We start from the raw sequence: 18,557 nt of genomic DNA on the forward strand, positions 1-18,557 counted from the left end.
ATAAAATAATACCGATTTACACACTAACAAATACAAAATCGATAATACGATCGAGTCACCAGGTATGTCTCAGGTACACCTGTACCCGTTTGTGACTTCGCACCAACGGCTATGTCTCGGGTATATGTGACGTTCGGAAGCAATCACTTTAAAAACTATTTCACACAATTCAGTCTGCCAAAAGGCGATCGTTAATTTCGATGCCGTTACGATCACATCCCAAATCACCTCTGCACACCTGAGACGGTGTCTCAGTTTTTCTAAATTTAGCACAGCGACAGGTACGACAAGCTCGCTTGCAAGATGGCGTCACAGCCGAAATGGGACAGACGACACCTGGGACTAGCAAAGTGGTGAGTATTTGTAAGGGTTTGCTGCATAATTTTAACTTGTCAGTGAGGGACGACAGATCAGTGTGCCATCTTCTTACACTATTGATGTTGGAATTTATTTGTTTATATGACTTTAATTTGAGGGGTGCATGTACTTTGTAGGTACCCAAAAGTGAACGCGTCGAAAATCAGGAAATGAAGACTTCCGTAAATCGATGGGAATTCTTTCATCTTTGCACTGTTATTTTACTTTGATTTCAAAGCTGATTTCAATAAATATCTATTTATTTTCTATAAATACAGAAATACTGTGGATTTTCAAATGGAACGATTAAATTTGTTGACTTTTTACCAGATTTTACTAAGCTGTCTAGGGAATTCTTCGATGACATCGTTTACAAAATTATTACATGTTGAATTTTTGAACTTTTAGCCCTTTACCTATTATGAAACTAGACGGTTCATGATATTTAATTTTATGGTTTAAACAATAATTTTATACGCATGTTTGTTGAACGTTATGCACACGTGTTCATATTTAATCAGAAAAAAACAGCATTTTAAGTAATTAAAAAAAACAACTGCTTTTGTTTCGATAGAAATATTTTTGCGTATTTCATACACAAACCGCATTTTGTATCCTCAGATAATTGTGTGTGTGATAGTTACAGTATCAATAACATTAATAAAGAGAACGAAGGGTAAGATCAAGCTCTTTAATTCTAACAAAGGCTTAATTATCTGAAGGTGATGTTACCAATGGCTGAAAAAAAATGTATTTATACAATTGCAGAGTTAACCATTCTGCAGTTAAACCAGCAATGGCCTTAGACAACTGTGGAATAAATTGCTTCAGACTGGATTACAAACAGGAGGCAATGTGAACAAACTATAAACAATCACAGCTCAGCATAGCAAGAGCACAAAGTCCTCAGCAATCTACCAATCCATTCAAGATGCTTCTCTTGCTGTGTCTTCATTTGTTTTTATGTTTTCATTGGACAGAAGGGCAGATCGCCAAGAGTAGTTGTAAGTCTTATTTTCAGTCTTTATTTAAAGATGCTTTTTGATAGCAACATGTCACATGTCACATGTGTATTGTCTGTAGCAATTAGATGTCACATTAGGATGAGGTCAGTCCACAAATGGTAATCTTCTAAAAAAAAATCACAAGATTTTTGCAACTTTTGTAATCGTTTCACATTCCTGCATCTTAAACTTATTTTAACACAAAATTAAGCTCTCTAACTTAACTTTAGGAAATTAAGTTAAAGAGCTTAATTTCCTGTTTTAATAAACTTATGGAAATTGTTTTTCTTGAATGTGCAATTTATTAAAATGACTTTTTTTTTTTAAATGTTCATTCCGTTTCTCATAATCAGGTTGGTTTGTTTGCTTTTTTTTTTTCGGGGGGGGGGGGGGTATTTATCCATTACTGGGGTTGCAATAGAAATACCATAAACTTTTAATTGTGATCATATTTCTGGTGCAAAACTCTGAAACAAATAGTTAAAGTATTTGAAGAAAATACTCAATAGATCAACTTTGTTTCCTTACCATAAAAAGGCTGTAAAAATTATGCAGAAAAATAATTTAAAAATTGACATATTAGTATGTATTTGTGTGCATGTGCTTAGACACTTTGTCACTTATTTGTTCAGTAATTGATAATCTACCATAGTGGAGCACCAGAGCATGCAGATGTTGCTGAAGGGAAATAATACTTGTGTATGAATGTGGCAATGTTGTCTCCCTTCAAGTTGTGTGAAAAGTTGAGTAGTTGGAGTGCTAGCATCCAAACTGAGAGGCACGTTGTTTCTATACACTTGTAGTACAGAAAACTCTCCACTGGCAGGAGTGGGAACCTCACTCCATAGAGGGTTGGGGAAGCTAGGGCAGCAAGGGAGAGGAGATGAGCATCGCCCTCACATGGTGCAGAGAAAATTGAGGTCTTCTACACCTCACCTCACCACCCATCAACTTGAAAAAGTTTAAGGAATGACCTTTACCTTAACTCCACTGTGCAGTTTTTATATATTTGTAAATAAAAGAATTATTGCAAGTACAGACCATGAATTCTCTTACAGGGAAAGATTGGCAGACTGATAAAAAAAATTGCTGACAATAAGAAATTTGACTTAGGTAATTATAAACTAGTTCTCAGTAGCATGAGAAGATTCATTGGGACTGCAAACGTTCAGAAAGAAAGTCTAGTACACAAGTAAAATCCAGCAGTTTGCCTTTTGTTAGGGACTTTACACACTCAGGTGATATGAAGTTCACATAGATAATTAGGTAATTTACATTTTTTGTAAACTAGCTTTAGCGCAGAATATGATGAATATTTAAAGCCTCTGTTCCCAACTGCAGATTTTATGCAGTTACCTTAAGAAGGCTCGTTAGACAAAGATTATTCCAAAGCACTTTATGAGAGGTTTTTGGAAAAAAGAAAAGTGATAGCTGCAGTAGAATGTTGTAGTGTTAATTGTAATAATCATAATAACATTGTTTACTGTGAGTAAATGTTTTATAAAATATGTGCAGTTGCATATATATATATAGATCAAGAAATAATGTCCTCAAATCTTTTATTTCAAATTTGAGGAGATCTGTTATTATGAATTAATGAAGCAAATTTGAATGCATCTGTTTTGACGGATTTATCAGCTTTAGCATCAGGTTGATTTTTGCGTAACTGCTACATCATCTATTTGTGTTGTATGGACATGTTGCATTTAGCATCATAAAATAGCATCTGATATCTTCCACAGCAACTTTATCTTATCAATTGTAAAACAATACCCTGTTTTAATTAAATCCAAGAAGTTCATAAGCTCGTTTGGGGTGGGGATGGTAGAAGAAGATAAAATATCAATGACAGCCATTTAAACAGTAGATAAAAGGGCCTAGAGGGATGGGTGGCTTGAAGTTCTGAGGAGAGAGCTGCCTAAAGGTGAGAACTGTAGGATCAGAGATTCTGACAAGGAGTAATTGTCTTGTAAAATATTGCATATGAAGTTTTGCACCTCAGCTGTAATTAGAGACAACCTCTTGTAACAATTCTTTCTATAAGAACTTTTGCACAATTTTTTTTTAAATGAAGGAGACATATCAAAGTACCAGAATATCATCTCTTGTTTGCATTTAACTTCATATTGATTCATGAGTGTAATTGTTTTTTGTGTAATTTTAAGTGATTTATTTGAGGCAGGAGGAGGTAATATTTTTTTGGCCTTATGTGTTGTGGACATAATCCATGTGCTGGTTAGATTAACCTTGCATCATCCTCTTTCTGAAGCTGGATTATTTTCCTTGAGGTCGAGGTGACAAAACACTAATGCAAAGCAAAATGTAAAGATAGGGGTAGGGGATGCTTTTTACCCTAAAAAGGTAAAGGTCATCCCCTAACCTTTTCAGGTAGTTGGTGAAGGGGGGAGGTACCTCAGTTTTCTCAGGGCCAGCTTTACATGAAGGCGGTGCCCATCTCCTCTCCCTTGCTTTTTACCTTGGAGACAGCTAAAAATATTGAGCTGCTAATCTCAATATATATTGTAAGTAATAATATATAGGCTAAAATAGCAGAGGGCATGTCATATTGGAAGAGTTAGTGCAATTTCACCAGAAATGAGGATCAGAAAGAGAAAATAATCTTCATCTGCTACTGCGAAAGATAGAAGCTAAGCCAGAAAGCTTTTACTGGCATGGGGTAAGTTGCATATAAAAACGATTGCCTGAAATGTGTTTATTTCCAGACTTCATGGACTCAAGGAGTGATTGCTACCTTGGAGGCTACCTTCTTATACCCACAGGCAACGTTGTCAATATTAACAGCCGCAATCCTGTTGGTGGGGATTCGGATATTTTGAGCTGCACCTACCGCTTCAAACCACAGGACTCTGGAGCAGTAATGGATGTCCGATTCGATAGTTTCACTCTTTCTGACTGTGACATAACTCTCAGAGTTGAACTCAGTGGAGCTAATGTACGTTGGTTTTTTTGGTTTTTTTAAAAATTATTATCTAAATAACTCGGGTGGGACTATTTTAAGAGGAAACTGTAATGAAACACCTCAATATTTCTTATCCTTACAGTATTTTGAAGTCTTACCTGACTTCAAAGATTCTGTAAATATGCTATGGAGAAGATGAGAGCTTATTGGTTGGAGCAGTTAGGACAATCATTTCCAAACCTGAACCACAATACCCAGTTCAATACCCGTGAGATGCAGCATACTTTCCCCCCAGGTTGATTCAGTTGTGGAATAGGTACCTGACTCCATAGAGTCTGTAGAAGGTAAGGCAGCAAGAGAGAGGAGTTTGGAACTGGCCCAGAGCTCTAAGTGTCAGGTTGTAAATGAGGGCTGTAACAGCACACAACCATGTGATCACCAAATGGTCATTACTTTTACCTGAACTTTGTTTCTTTGTGCATTCCTGCCATGATATCCTTAGTTGCTGGCACAGGATAAACTGAAACCAACCAACCAACATTCTTCAGGACTGTTTGAATGAATCCATCATCCAGAAACCTACAGCATTCACTAATCATAAAGAGTGAGCTTCACACAAGTTTGATAACCCATCAAAAGTTATTGGAGCTAGGATGGAATGTGTTGCTACACCCACCATACGAGCTTAACCTAGCGCCATCAGATTTCGACTTGTTTTGCTCTCTTCAAAACTCCTTGTGTATATCATTCAGTTAAAATGAGGCTGTAAATCATTATTTTCTTCAGTTTTTCGCTGATAAAGACAGGTCCTTCTTTGAACAAGGAATTATGAAGTTCACTAAAAGATGGTAAAAGGTTATCGTATAAAATATGCTAAATATCATGATTGTTCTTTATATAAATAAATGCCTTTAGGAAAACAGAGAAAAATACTTCCTGAGTTTTTTTGACTATCCAATATTTCATTATACATCATAATATATAAACTAGAGCAGTGGTTCTCAAAGTGTGGTCAGCGGACCACTTGTGGGCTGCCCACGTCAGATGGTCCGCGGCTGACAGTCATCATGTGTCAGTAAAATAATGTTTAAATCACCAGATATGTAATTATTCTAGTATTGATTCACATGAGTTTTAATTTTATCGATGCCTAACTGCTCATTCACATAAAACACTTGCTTACCAACTCAGTCTTTATGTCACAGCATGAGCATTGTGTCATTTAACCACGTCATCAGCTACCCAGAAGTATATTTAGTTTTGAATTGTAATGAAACAAATGTGGCAATTTAAATTTGAAATTCACCGTACAGAGTGATTTTAGGCCTTGGTGGTCCGCCGTATTTTTTACTTTAATGAAATGGTCCTTGGTCCGAAATCCTTTGTGAACCACTGAACTAGAGCGTTAAGGACAAAATTTTAATTAGTTTCATTTTTATTTTCCAGACATACACTCTTGGATGCAAAGATAGTCAGCCAAACCCCATGACAGCTGATAATGGTTTGGCTACAGTGGCACTAACAAAAAGAACCGTTGATGATAAAGACTACTACTTTGCACTCACAATCAGAGCATACAGAAGTAAGCAAGCTTATGCTCATATGCAGATTAATACTTGGTGATGCAGACATTTACTCCTCACAGTGCAAGGTGTCAACATTGTGTGCACTTTGCTGGAAGATGCAGAATAAGACTAGAGAAACGTGTAGAAAAGCATCATATGAGTTGTTACTAGTCTTCAAAGAAAACAGAAGCCCAAATACTTGCAGGTCTTTGCAGTTGAAGAGAGATTATAATAAGAAAAAAAATCATGGCTAAATTAGCGCAACTTAGTTGCTTCCCTCTAGAATGTTTCTTGCCCAGTCATGGCCTGTGTGGGAAAGAAAACCAATCCTTTTGAAACCTCCAATTTTTGCATGCCTAAATGTAAATGATATTAGACAACTAGCCTTAATGAATTAAAGTATTAGTGTATATCTGGTAACACAATGACCAAAAAGTAATCTGAGACACCACATTTTTATTATGATGGTTGTGGGAAAGCGTCATATAATGTACTCAGAACCACAGCTACGCTGTTTCTTGAGTTAAACCTGACCACTACTCGTCTACTATAAAATACAAAGTAGTGTTGATACCTTAGTTTTTGATAGCCATAGAGTAATGCATGGCATTTTAGAGAAGAAAGAAAAAATACTGTTCCTAATTAATTGACAAAATCCAGTATAGCATTCGGGCGAGTATAAACATATTAAAAATGACATAAGAGACAGTGAGATCTTCCCTAGAGACATCATTCACTATGAGTGATACATTCCTTTTCAATGTCGGGTTCCCTATGATTTATAAAGTTTTAGATGTAAGAGATTTTCACTCTTTTTGTAGCACATGACTAATGCATATGGACATGAATTCTTGCACATCTAAACTATTCTAAATCAAACTTTTGTTTTAATTTCAGGATTGCTTCTGAACTAATTTTTTTCCATTGATTTCAATTTTGCAGAAGATAATACTCTGGTCCAAGATGAAAGCCCAGTTGCAATTGGCTTGATTGTTGGTATCGTTGGTGGAATTATTGGGTTCTTAGTCATAGTTATCATCATGATTGTGTGTTGCTACCGCAAAAAGAAGAGATATTTACGAGCACGAGCAGAGAGTGAACAAACAGGGGGCCTCTCGTACACAGTTTCTCCAGCTCACAGTTATGGCTACGATGTCAAAGATCCGAAACAGAGGGTGGATGTGTATGATGATGATACTCCAAGTTCCAAAAAAAAGCTTCTTATGTCTCAGAGCAACAGAGGCATGGACCCTCGTGACCAGTCTGAATCAGAATCTGAAACTAAGGACAAAGAGCCTGATATCATCCGTCAATTAAACAAAAGTCCTTCAAAGACAGCTGCCTTAAATTCTGAAAATGACAGAATGCGTCGTGGCACTCAGGGTCAAGGCTGGCAAAGTCAGCCAGCAGGGAAGAAAGAGGAATCTGTTGTTAGATCAGAGGAGAAAGATAATGGATCACAAAGTTCCTCTTTGCTGAGTGCCCTGCATAACAATCCACGTTTCCGTGCCTCATTCCATTTTAATGAAGCCGATGCAGAAGAGAGAGCTCAGCGAATTTCCCAGAGCAGCGTGACAAATGAAACTGGAAGTGAATCGGCAGCATCTGGTTCATGGAACACATCCTTTGACACTCAGCTTAGTGAGGATGACCGCCCCAAAGGTCGCAGTGTACCCAAGCCACCTCCTTTGCCACCTGTGCCAATGTCACCAAGAGCACAGACTCGCTCCCAAAACACTGCCGCAATTCGTCGGGCTCCTCGTCCTTCTTCTTCCACTTCAGATATTGTTCAGCTTCAGAATAACATTGAAGATGGTGACATTGGCATCAGAAAGGTCAACCCACACCCTGATCCACCCTCACCTAGTGAAATTGTGCCAATTCGCATCAAGGACACCCAGCACACTTTGCGGCCAGATCGTGCCAGAAAGACACCTGAAGAAAAAAATCCAAAGGGAGTGCAATCAGCTTATGAATTAGGAAGAGAAGTGAAAGCCAAAGAAGACTTCCCAAAGCAAAGTAAACCAGAGAAACCCTCCAAGCATGACTCCAAGACTAATACAAGTCAAGATCCTGGTGGACCAAGGACAAATAAGGCTGAGAAATTCAGCCAACCACCAGATGGCAGAGCTGGCCCAAATCTAGAGCCTGAGGGACGATTCAAAAAGGCTACAAACACTCGAAAAAAGACAAACACCAAGTCCCCCAGGATGGGACGATCTCGCAGCACTGGAAGTGTTTTAGATGAGCTTGAATCCTTGGGGCGTTCAGGTGTCCCAAATTATAAGGTGCCTGAGGTGACAGCTGATGATTACGAAGACAGTGATGTTGAAAGCAATTACAATCGTAAGTACAGCATTATGTGTTTTGTTTATTGAGTGCTTTCTAAGTTACTGCAAAGTTAAGAGTTTTTTCTCCTTAAATCTGAGATTTTAATTTTGTTGTAAAATATAAATAAAGATGCACTTCCTTAAATACCATTAAATTAGCATAACATTTTTGTACTTCAAATATGCTGATCTAGAAAACATATTGCTCAATTAACATCTTTTTAGTTATATTCTGAGCAAAAAGCATTAATTGAACACCTTAAAATTTAAGCCAAAGACCAAAAAAAGGAAAAAAGTAACAGGCATTTCTAGAAATAGCATTGTCTTGGTAATTTGTTTGTCCCTTTTTCATGGAAGCATATTTAAAACAGTTTATATGTTACAGTTGTACAGATATGTCTAAATGTGTTAGTTGAAGATTATTTGAGGAGGAGCGATAAGAAATATGATATCAAATGTTAATATTAAACTGGTCAATCCATTTTTTCCCCATGTCTCCTATAGCTTTACGCAGAACTGGATCCAAGAACTCCCTCTACGCTTCTCGATCATCACTGTATGGAAGACGCAGGCGCAGAAGCTCTATAAGTGAGTCTGTGGCATCAGTTGCTTATGATGACATGGACTACCCGGAATCTGACCGGTTCAGTGAGCGACGGCTTTCACGGCGGGACCGAGCCTTTAAGTCACTCGGCGACTTAGAATCTGAAATGCGTAACCATGCCACCCGCTCAACCCAGACACTGCGGGAGTGTGCCACACAGACTGGCAAAGGGTTTGCAAATGTGACTCCAGGTAAGAAGACAGTGGTCAAACGAACCAAACCTAAAAGCGTCCATTCCTCGACAACCCAGACAGCAAAATCACACGAGCGCAAAGGTTCAGCTTCATCAATGTCTGGTTTAACCAAGCACCGAGAGAGGAAGAATTCCACGTCATCCACATCTGGCATTTCAAAGCCAAGAGAGAGGAAGAACTCTGCATCATCCACATCTGGCATTTCAAAGCCAAGAGAGAGGAAGAACTCTGCATCATCAAATTCTGGGAAGCCTAAAAAGCCAAAAAATGAAACAGAAAAAAAGACAGCACTTTCAGGTCAACAGGAGACCAAGAGGCCCGAGACTAAACCAAAACCCAAAGTGAAACCTCGCAAGTCAACAGCTCAGGGAACAGATTCTGGAAATGAGGTAGATGGTGGGATGACTGATCAGTCCTCAGTGATTACAAACAGCACTGCTGCACAGTCCATCAATCCGGCAATTCTAGGGCATCCCATGCACCCAACACAAATCTACCCACCTCCCTATTCCATGGTGTACCCACCTCATCTGGCCACAGGTCAGCCCCCAGTTATGATGCCTCCCCCATCACAACCAGGGATGCATTCTGTCTATGGGAATGTTGTCGTGCCCAGTTATGGTATGGCACCACAAGGTGCCAGTTCCACTGTTCCCAACCTAGCAGCACAACCTAAAGGATCCAAGTGGGAACAGCTGTGCAGAATGACGGGGGCAGAGTCTGGTGCAGTGGCCGACTCTTTTGAAACAGGATCGGTAGCAGGGTCTGTCTTCAGTAATCCTGCTCCAAACAATCCCTACAGCTCTTATAGTTTCAATACTGTGCAGACTCAACCTCCACCTGCATTTTCTGCTTCTGCATCTGATTACTATGCAGGATCTGAGAGGAGTGTCCCACACTCAGGCAGAGCTCCTAGTGAAGCATCGCATCAAGCAGGGCTACCTTCCAGATCTTCTTGGGATACCTTGAAGGAGATGACTGAAAGGCGGCAGAACATTTCGTTTGCTAGCCAGGGTAGTGATTCCCCGCCATCAGAAAGTAATGTTTAAACTTTAAACTTTCTGTCCCAACTTCCAACATCTGGAATATTGAATGCAAGTGCTGCATAGAATAAATGAATGCTGGTGATGGCTTTCATTTGCCTGTGCCATAGGCAGCTCTGATACAGTTTAAAGGTCCCAGCTTTTTGCAGCCTCATTTTTTTTTCACGGAGCAAAGTTTCTGAAGATGTCTGCTGCTTCAACAGGTGCAGGCTGTTGATCCTTCAACACTGCTTCCAACTTCACATAAGCAGATCTTGCATGTTGACAGCTATGCCTGCAGATTTCTTCCACTAGAGAGTTGAGTGTAAAACATGTTAATAGCGAAAATCTTTTACATCTTGTGATCATTTAGACTGATGGCCTTTGTAGACTGACCAGAAGAAGGAATGCATATGTAAGCACAGTCTGTGGGCATACACATTTGCATGAAAGCCAACACAATTATAATTCCGCATTGAACATGTATCTAGATCAGAAGACTAAAACCTAGTTAAAGGAATTCATCCAATGAACAATAAAAGTTCAATCCATTTGACTCTTGTTGCCAAAATGAAAACCATACATTTAGCAAATCTGTTTTCTTTGCAAAAGTTTCAGAGACACTTCGAGAAAGATATGGATATCTAGGCTGATTTTTAAAAATTTTATTTTTCATTCGCTGGGAAACCAATAGAGTATACTGAAAGACTGCTAAAGCAAATGACCTTGGTCATGGTGCTCAGCATAGCAAAAGATAGTGTTTGCTGTTTAAAGAAAGACTGATCTGATTAGTGCCTTTGCTGCCTCATTTGATCCTTTATTTCTTGTTCCTGCATACTACCTAGAGTATCTGGTGATCTCATTTTCATGATGGAGAGAGTTGTGTTTTTATTTTGTGCCTATTGCATTCTCATTTTTTATTTTATGGCTTTGGTTTCATGAAGAGAAACTGTACATTGCAATTCTTTTTCTGCATTTAGTTAATAACCTGTTATTAAGACTGCTGCTGCATCAACCGTAGTGTTCCATATCACAAGACATTCAGAAGTTTCAAAGAAAAAAGTACGAGCTAAGTCTACTTTGGTTAGCTCTAAGATGACTACATTCATTTCTTATTAGCATCAGTGGCAGATTTCTCAGGTATTCTCTCTTCCCAGGAGCCTTCCTTTCTTCCACATATGCAATGTCCACTTACTGGTGATTTCCAACAAACTCTCAGAGGGACACACCCAAGATAATACTCATTGTTGATAGAGGCTTTGTAGACCTTTGGGGTAAAGATCCAATGGAATCTATTTTTGTTTGGACAAGTGATGGGCCCCATGTTGGTCGTCAGCTGTCTACCTTGTGATTTAAAGGTTTGGAGCCATGGACAGAGTTTTTTAGCATTCCATTCTTCAAAGGAGGAGATGAGGGCTGCTTATGCCTCTCTTTACTTGTGCATTTTGTTAAATGCTACATTGAGGGAGGTTTTATCATGCACTACTTTAATCAGAACATAGATCCATCTGTATGCACATTACAAAAACTATTTTTTGCATGTTTGTGATTTTTTTTATATTTTGTTTCACTGGGAACTCATTAGCAGCTTCAGTAGATTTTTATAGACCTAGAGATGGTTTTGCATTATTAGGTTAATTCATTGGCACAATCTTATGACCATTCAGTGTATCATGTGTATAGCCTAATGAAACATTATTTTCTCCAAATATGTCTTGCTATGACCAAAAGGATGCAAATAAAACTTTCACATAAGCCAGTTTGTTCATCATCACAACACTAGTAATGTCACTGAATGCTGTTAAAAGATCAAGAACTAGCAACCAATCATGTTTGCTAGGCAGGATCTTTAGTAACATTTAGAAAAATACAGAGTTTTGGAAGTAACCTGTCAAAATGATATAATCATAGTTATTTTGCACTTGGACATGCATTCAACTCTGTTTAAATTCGGAGTTTTAAAGTCATTTTAAGATTATGCTACTAACCTTAGCAAGGAAAGATATTGAGGATCTCTGGAAGTATGTTTCAAAATTTCAAGGAAAATTTTCATGAAGAAGTCATTCTGTGAAAGAGCTTCTCTGACCTATCAAACTTAATCCTGGACCAAAGCATTCATTGTGGTAATACATATCTAGAATTCAGTTAAAGGTATTTCGCAAAGATTATTGCTGTAAAGTCCAGAAATGTGGAGTTGTCATATCAATAGACATTTTATACAGTTCAGGGGTCGTAATAATGTCTGGAGTCAGGGCTTGTGCTTGTCTGTAATGGCTTATTAATGGTTATTTGATCATAATGTGTTGTTGGGTGTCATAAATGTTATGCTTGGCAGTTTTTAAACTGTTTCTTCTGTTTTGGGAAGAAATCCAGTTCGATCTTTGATTTCATTCTTTCACATCCACCACTTTGTTCACAAAGGTCTTTTTCACAGGGTGTTGCTGTTCTAGTCAATACTCTGGGAGTTAATGTATGTCTGATGATTTTGCTTTTTTAATAGTGAATGCAGCTTTTACATTAGGTTTTTGACTGAGAATTTTTAAATGCCCAGAGCTGGCATATTAGTAGAAACAAATTCTGAGAATGGTTTGTGTATTGTCACCAAACAAAAAGGCAGGAATAAATTTAACAGTGTTATATGAAAGTACTTCACGTTATAGTTACAGAAATGCAGAATTTTTAGCCTGAACTTGTAGGCTCGTACTCTGAGCTCATTCCAAACAACGATGAATCACTTTCAAGACTGCCTTTGAACAAAATATGAAATGAACAATTCATGACCATTATTGTCATGTTTGTGTTAAAGATCACAGCGGGCTTTGATTTGCAAACATGCATCAGTTCAATTTTCTTAAGAACAGTGATCAGATGATGTGCATGTTTGTCCAGACTAAAATATGAATGCTAATATGAACTTTTCAGATTGTATTGATGCAGATTGGGCTGGGACAATTCCTTTTATGGCTAGACATTACATAGACTTTCAGTTTGATTTCTGTTAGAATTTTTTACCTTTTTTCAGGGGGAGTGGGGGTAGTGAGACTGTAAGGAATGGGTATCTCCACTTTAAACCATCATGTATAAATTTTGTCACAAATGGATGAGTGGTTAAAATCTTTTTGCTTTACCTACTTAACTTTTATAGTTGATAATTGCAAAATAGAATTGTAGGTTAGCATATAAATAAAACAAAAAAGACACTGAATGGCATGTCTGATGTATATATATATATGATTACATTGCAGAAATTGTATTTATACCTGCTCAAGTAGGCTAGAGATTAGTATGGAATATGTATGCGTTTGCATGTGCATGTACAAAAGAAATTGAGATCACAATACTTATGAAGTTGTATATTTTTGTTTAATCTGGGTCTCTGTAAAACTTTTCAGAGGCATCAACACACAATCCAAGCCTTGATATTTTGAGTAAAATATTTATGGCTCAGTTTCATGACAAAGACTATATGGTTATGTCAAGAAATGTTGCTGTCTAATTTGTTTTATGCTTCTGACTTTCTTTGATTTAAATGTTACTTTGGCAAACATAAAAATGTACATTTTGCCTCCCATCTAGATACCCCATAGTAGGATCTGTAATACCAGAAATTAAAATGCATGTACATTCAGTTTTATCCTAAAATACGCGAATAAAGCTTTGTAATTAGCTTGATAGTATTGGGGTGTCTTGTTGCAGCCCTATGCTCCTTGTCAGACACAGAAATCATTTTGGATCTCACAGTTAATATAAACATAGTTACCACTGCCACTTAAAAAGATTCTTTTTCTTCCTATTCACCCCTAGTACAGCACAGGGCCGACTTATAAGGATTGGGCAAATATGTTGGTGGCAATCATTTTCATGTAGAATGGCATTTCATATGTACATAGCTCAATGCTTTAAGAGCTGCAGGTTACTATAACTTGCTTGTAACAAAAGTATTAGCCTCTTTTTAGGCTTTAGAAAAGAAGTCCATAAATTGCATGTTTTGTTTTGTTTTAAGCTTGACTGTCCACTTGTTTAAGAGATGATTGTGGGTTTTTTTTTTTAAACAGTGACTCATTAACTAATGACAAGATTTTTCTTTTTTTTTTTTTATTATTCATTTGAATCTTCATGGAGATTTTTTTTTAATCCAAGCCCTGTCTAATGAGACTGATTACCCCTACATCTGTTAATTTAAAATTTTAGATTTTAGTCTCATATGTTAACATCATGCACACTAAAAGCCTTCAGGACTGCAAACAGGTAACTCATCTTGTAAGAAGCCTTCTTGCCAGAGTGGTTAGTCATTCACTGACAAAGTATTATAGTCAGCAATGAATGTATGTCTTGTGGTTAAAAGAATTATCTTTTTATATGCTTGATCAACTTCAAACACCCATGTTTTCTTTTACCAGAACACTATAACTTAAAGAATCCCAACATCTAGGTACTTTTGTAAAGTGCAGGATCATGCCCTCTCATTTTGTGTGCTTGTGTATATAGTTGTAATAGTAAAGTTTTGTTTCCTGATTTTGTTCTTAAGTAGTGTACAGTTTAGTTTTTATATCCATGTAATGATGCGTTTCCAGTTACACTTTATCTTGTACACTCTATTTTGAACTTTAGAATAAATAAAATTCTAAATTTGTATTGTGACTTTGTTTGGCATAAAATGCTTTCAACTTATACATATTTAGTAGATATACATATCTATTTACCACTTTGATGTTGACAGATTATTCTACATCCCTCCTCAATATTAACAAGATAAATCCTTCTGTCCCACTGTTCCTCCCCCCCCCAAAAAACCCAACCCACAAACATCCTCTCCTTTCTTTACACTCACAAGTATTCAAACAGGTCATTCAACCACAAATGTAACCGCTTTTGTCAACCAACTTTATTCTCACACATGCACAACCATTAAATGCAAGTACACATGCACAATTACGAGAGCAGCAGCAGCTTTAAATACTAAATAAGACCTTCTTTTTCTGTTTTGACTTCAATTTTGTTTTTGTATATTTGCGGCCTTTCTTCAGTTCTTGTTCCCACCGTTTTCTATACATTGTATACAGTCTCATCGCAGCCTGAGCATCCTGAATCTAATTTTTTTTTTAAAAGAAAGGAGAAAAATTTACTGACAACATACTGGAAGCACACTGATAATAAAAATAAAAGGTCAAGCGAATCCAAGTTCAGTATTTAATAAAGGGTGAGGATTTTCAAAATAACTAGAGACGGAGGAAATTTTAAGAAAAAAAAGTATTACAAAACTGCTAGGCATTGAAGACTTAAAATGAAAATAAGAAAAAAAAAGGCATGTGTCAATTAAAAAAAACTTTCGATCTAAGCTATACTGTAAATAATTCACAAACCACTCTACCTGTGAAAAGACAAGCTTACTTACAGAATTATGTTCTCCTTCTTGCACAGCCACTCCTAATAAAGCTGATGTAAGTTTCTTCAGAGATGGGGTTCTGCCTCCCATCAGCTGTCGAAATGGCTTATATCGTGATGTGTCTCGGATATCTCGACGAGGGTGGTCCAAAAACAAGACCTGAAAGCAAGGAAATCTTGTTCCATTAATCACATAATTTACTTGCATTACATGTATTATTTTTTAAGCAACAATTGCTACAAAGTATTATTTACACATACACAATCATTCAACATTCACTAGAATTTCACCTTAATTATAGACCAGTCAAACAAAATGTAGAATGAATAAATAAAAGAACATTAAATTATAGTAACTTGCCTTTAAATCATTATGAATAGCATGTCCAACAAGAATATGCCCCTCTAGCAAGTCACTGACTTCCTTCTGCACTGTATGGAAATCTTCACCTAGAATTTAAAATAACAGGAAGATTATACACCTCTGACGCAAAGTTCGCTACAGCAATGGCTGACTGTAGATTATCTAAAAACTTCTAAATCCCTAGTTTGTTCCACTTGCTGTAATAGGAAGATTACATAACACAATTTGAAACCTATAAACACTTTCAGGTCTATATTATTCACAAAGACAACTAAAATATTTTCTGCAATCAAACCATACTTTTTTTTAAAATCTAGGCAATAAACTAGGATGCAGTCTGGGATGTTTGCATGCTCTGAAGATGCACTCATGATCTCACCATCTTCAAGATTGTCAGGCCGTACACCACTGACATGGGTGCGGTAATCAGTGACTTTCTCACGAGCTTTGACGAACTTATCGTAGATGCAGTTGCCATGCTGATTGACTAAGGAGACACGGGCCAAAACACTTTCTTCTCCATTTCTGCCTACACCAACCATTTCACAGTCCATGGCCAGTGCCTTTGTTGCTCTGTTGTGTGAATATACCAACATAAATGCATGTGTTCAACAACTCCAAAGTAAACTTTCTAAAACAAAATCCTACAATTTCACCTTTTAGAAGAAAAAAGACAATTATTCTATTGTTACATTGCTACACCAATACTGTAAAATACATCATTTTCATGCATATCAGTATACTATAAATCTGATTTAAATGTCTGGACATCTGTGGTAATCTTGACTTAGCAAATATAAGTGCACATAAAATTAAGACAGTTAAGAAGCTACAAATTAGACGCTATACTAAGTGACACAACATAACCTTTCAGCAAGCAGATGACTTTTAGACATGAAGTATACTCGTTAAAGTAAATTGTGTGCAAACTTACTCTGTTAACCCATTTGGAAAAACCAAAGGATTATGATTTTGTGCTTTATCTGAGTTTTGAGACACTGCAGGTGTAACTGGCCTCTTCTCTATGAGAATATCATCAACATCATCAAACCAGATCTCATCACTGTAAAAGAAAACAGAAGTAACTGATTAAACCAACTGTGCCACCATTGTCATCCTTTTAAAGGTGTAATTGAGCTGCACAAGTTATCCCTTTCTTCACATACACAAATTTACCAGGGTATACAAATGCTGGTGCATTTCATGTAAGGCTAAAATGTCTACATGAAAATATTTTCACCAATTTCTGTACAATGGGTTTGTGTGTGGGGTGGGGGTGCTTACACCAAGCCAGCAACTAAGGCTATATCACAGCAAAGTAGCCAGCCCTATAAACAGATACTGCATACAGAGAAATAAAAGAATAATCGAGACAAGACCTGAACTCAGCCAATCTTCCCTGTATTGATGACATGCACTAACCATTGCACATAATCAGAAAGACATACCATATTCCACAAAAAAGCACTTCAACTGTTGTTATTTCAACTAAAAAAGTAAATAGGTGTTAAATATATACTTGATTTACCTTGGTACTTCAGTTCCATTCTGTTTTATACCAGTACTGTCTCTTTTTTGAGAGATCTCTAACTTTCTCTTTTTTCTTGGTGGTGGGCCTGTTCTTTTCCCTTTAGGTTGCAGTATCTGAATATTTAAAATGCACATATAACTGATAAATCATCAAATCATATTGCATCAGTATCAGTAGTAATAATAATCATAATAATATAATAGTTTTCTGCATTCACGTACATAGGTAAAGACAGCAGTTTACTCATTCACTCCAATGGTCATAGTTATGGTGTGAGGGTAAGTTGCTGCCCTGATTCAACATGGGAAACTCAAGAACAAGTAGTAGAATGATAAATAATGTACCATCTCTCACCAGCTTACATACTATTCTTGCTTAAGGTGAGTAAGCTAAAGTAACTGAAGATGCTGCTTTAAAATTTACAGAACTGGTCTATTCAGGTGTAAATACAACAATTGTTATGCTAGCATAATACATACACATGTATTGTTAATCCTGTCAACATGTTGTACTCAGAACGCATAGTAACCAGATAATTATGAAAAGAATGCTGAATGTAAACAAGCCTATATTTCCTGAGAAGCGATATATGTAGGAATCGCCCAAAAAAAGAGTGTCCTATGTTTGATACTCACGCTCTGCATTTTCTTCCAGTTGGAGGAGAAATCCTCTGGCCTCGTTGGTGGTAACGTTTTAGATGCTAAACTCAACTTACTGTCATGAAGGTCCTGTTTTGACTTTGTTAAACTAGTTAAAGGTGCGGTGGCTTGATTTACATTCTTGTTTGCTTTCGTGTCTTTTTCCTTGTGTAATGTTTTACTTCTTTTACCACACTGTTTTGAATCTAGTTCAGAAGTTTTTATTGTCTTCGCAAGTTTCAAGCTGTTTTTCATTCTCATAACTTCCTTCGGCGTTGATTTATTCTTTCCCGTTGACATTATCGTCGCCTTGCAAGATCTGTTTTACCACGAAATCGTTGACAGCTTTGTGCAATTTTAATTCCCTTTCTCGCGGATGTTTTTTTTTAAACCATATACTAAATATGGAATTTTCCAGTGTTTTACATCGGTAAACTTTTACTGTATTTTTCCTCAGAATCAAAACTAAATTGTTGCTTGAAATACTAGTGTTGTCCATCACATTGACACATGTTACTGCCGTACCACGATGGGAGACTACTCTTAGTAACGTCCTTCTCCACTTTTAATAATGCTGATATCGTAGTAAAACTTTAGGCCATAGATTCGTTTTTCAAATTAATTCCTAAAATATTTGTATCTT

At 37.0% G+C, this 18,557-nt stretch overlaps 2 protein-coding genes across 4 annotated transcripts; one reads left to right on the forward strand and one right to left on the reverse strand.

The window, feature by feature from the left end:
- The first annotated feature begins 69 nt into the window (after positions 1–69).
- LOC112571674 (muscle M-line assembly protein unc-89-like) lies at positions 70–14,629 on the forward strand. Of its 3 annotated transcripts, none has more exons than XM_025250861.1 (6): positions 71–353; positions 1,126–1,361; positions 4,085–4,314; positions 5,728–5,863; positions 6,789–8,192; positions 8,681–14,629. In XM_025250861.1, exons 2-6 carry the CDS (start codon positions 1,289–1,291, stop codon positions 10,021–10,023), a joined length of 3,186 nt encoding a protein of 1,061 aa, XP_025106646.1. In that variant the 5' UTR covers positions 71–353; positions 1,126–1,288; the 3' UTR covers positions 10,024–14,629. The 3 variants fall into 3 exon arrangements, with proteins under 3 accessions (XP_025106648.1, XP_025106646.1, XP_025106647.1); XM_025250862.1 differs by having other exon boundaries at positions 1,189–1,361; XM_025250863.1 differs by lacking the exon at positions 4,085–4,314 and having other exon boundaries at positions 70–353.
- A 230-nt stretch (positions 14,630–14,859) lies between these two features.
- Positions 14,860–18,440, reverse strand: LOC112571676 (RNA exonuclease 4-like). The gene is made up of 7 exons (XM_025250864.1): positions 17,912–18,440; positions 17,274–17,389; positions 16,680–16,808; positions 16,125–16,318; positions 15,743–15,831; positions 15,392–15,541; positions 14,860–15,086 (listed from the first exon to the last, which is right to left on the reverse strand). Exons 1-7 carry the CDS (start codon positions 18,212–18,214, stop codon positions 14,949–14,951), a joined length of 1,119 nt encoding a protein of 372 aa, XP_025106649.1. The 5' UTR covers positions 18,215–18,440; the 3' UTR covers positions 14,860–14,948.
- Between the last annotated feature and the right edge of the window lie 117 nt (positions 18,441–18,557).

Source organism: Pomacea canaliculata, linkage group LG9 (assembly GCF_003073045.1).
Source record: "Pomacea canaliculata isolate SZHN2017 linkage group LG9, ASM307304v1, whole genome shotgun sequence".
Lineage (NCBI taxonomy): Eukaryota > Metazoa > Mollusca > Gastropoda > Architaenioglossa > Ampullariidae > Pomacea > Pomacea canaliculata.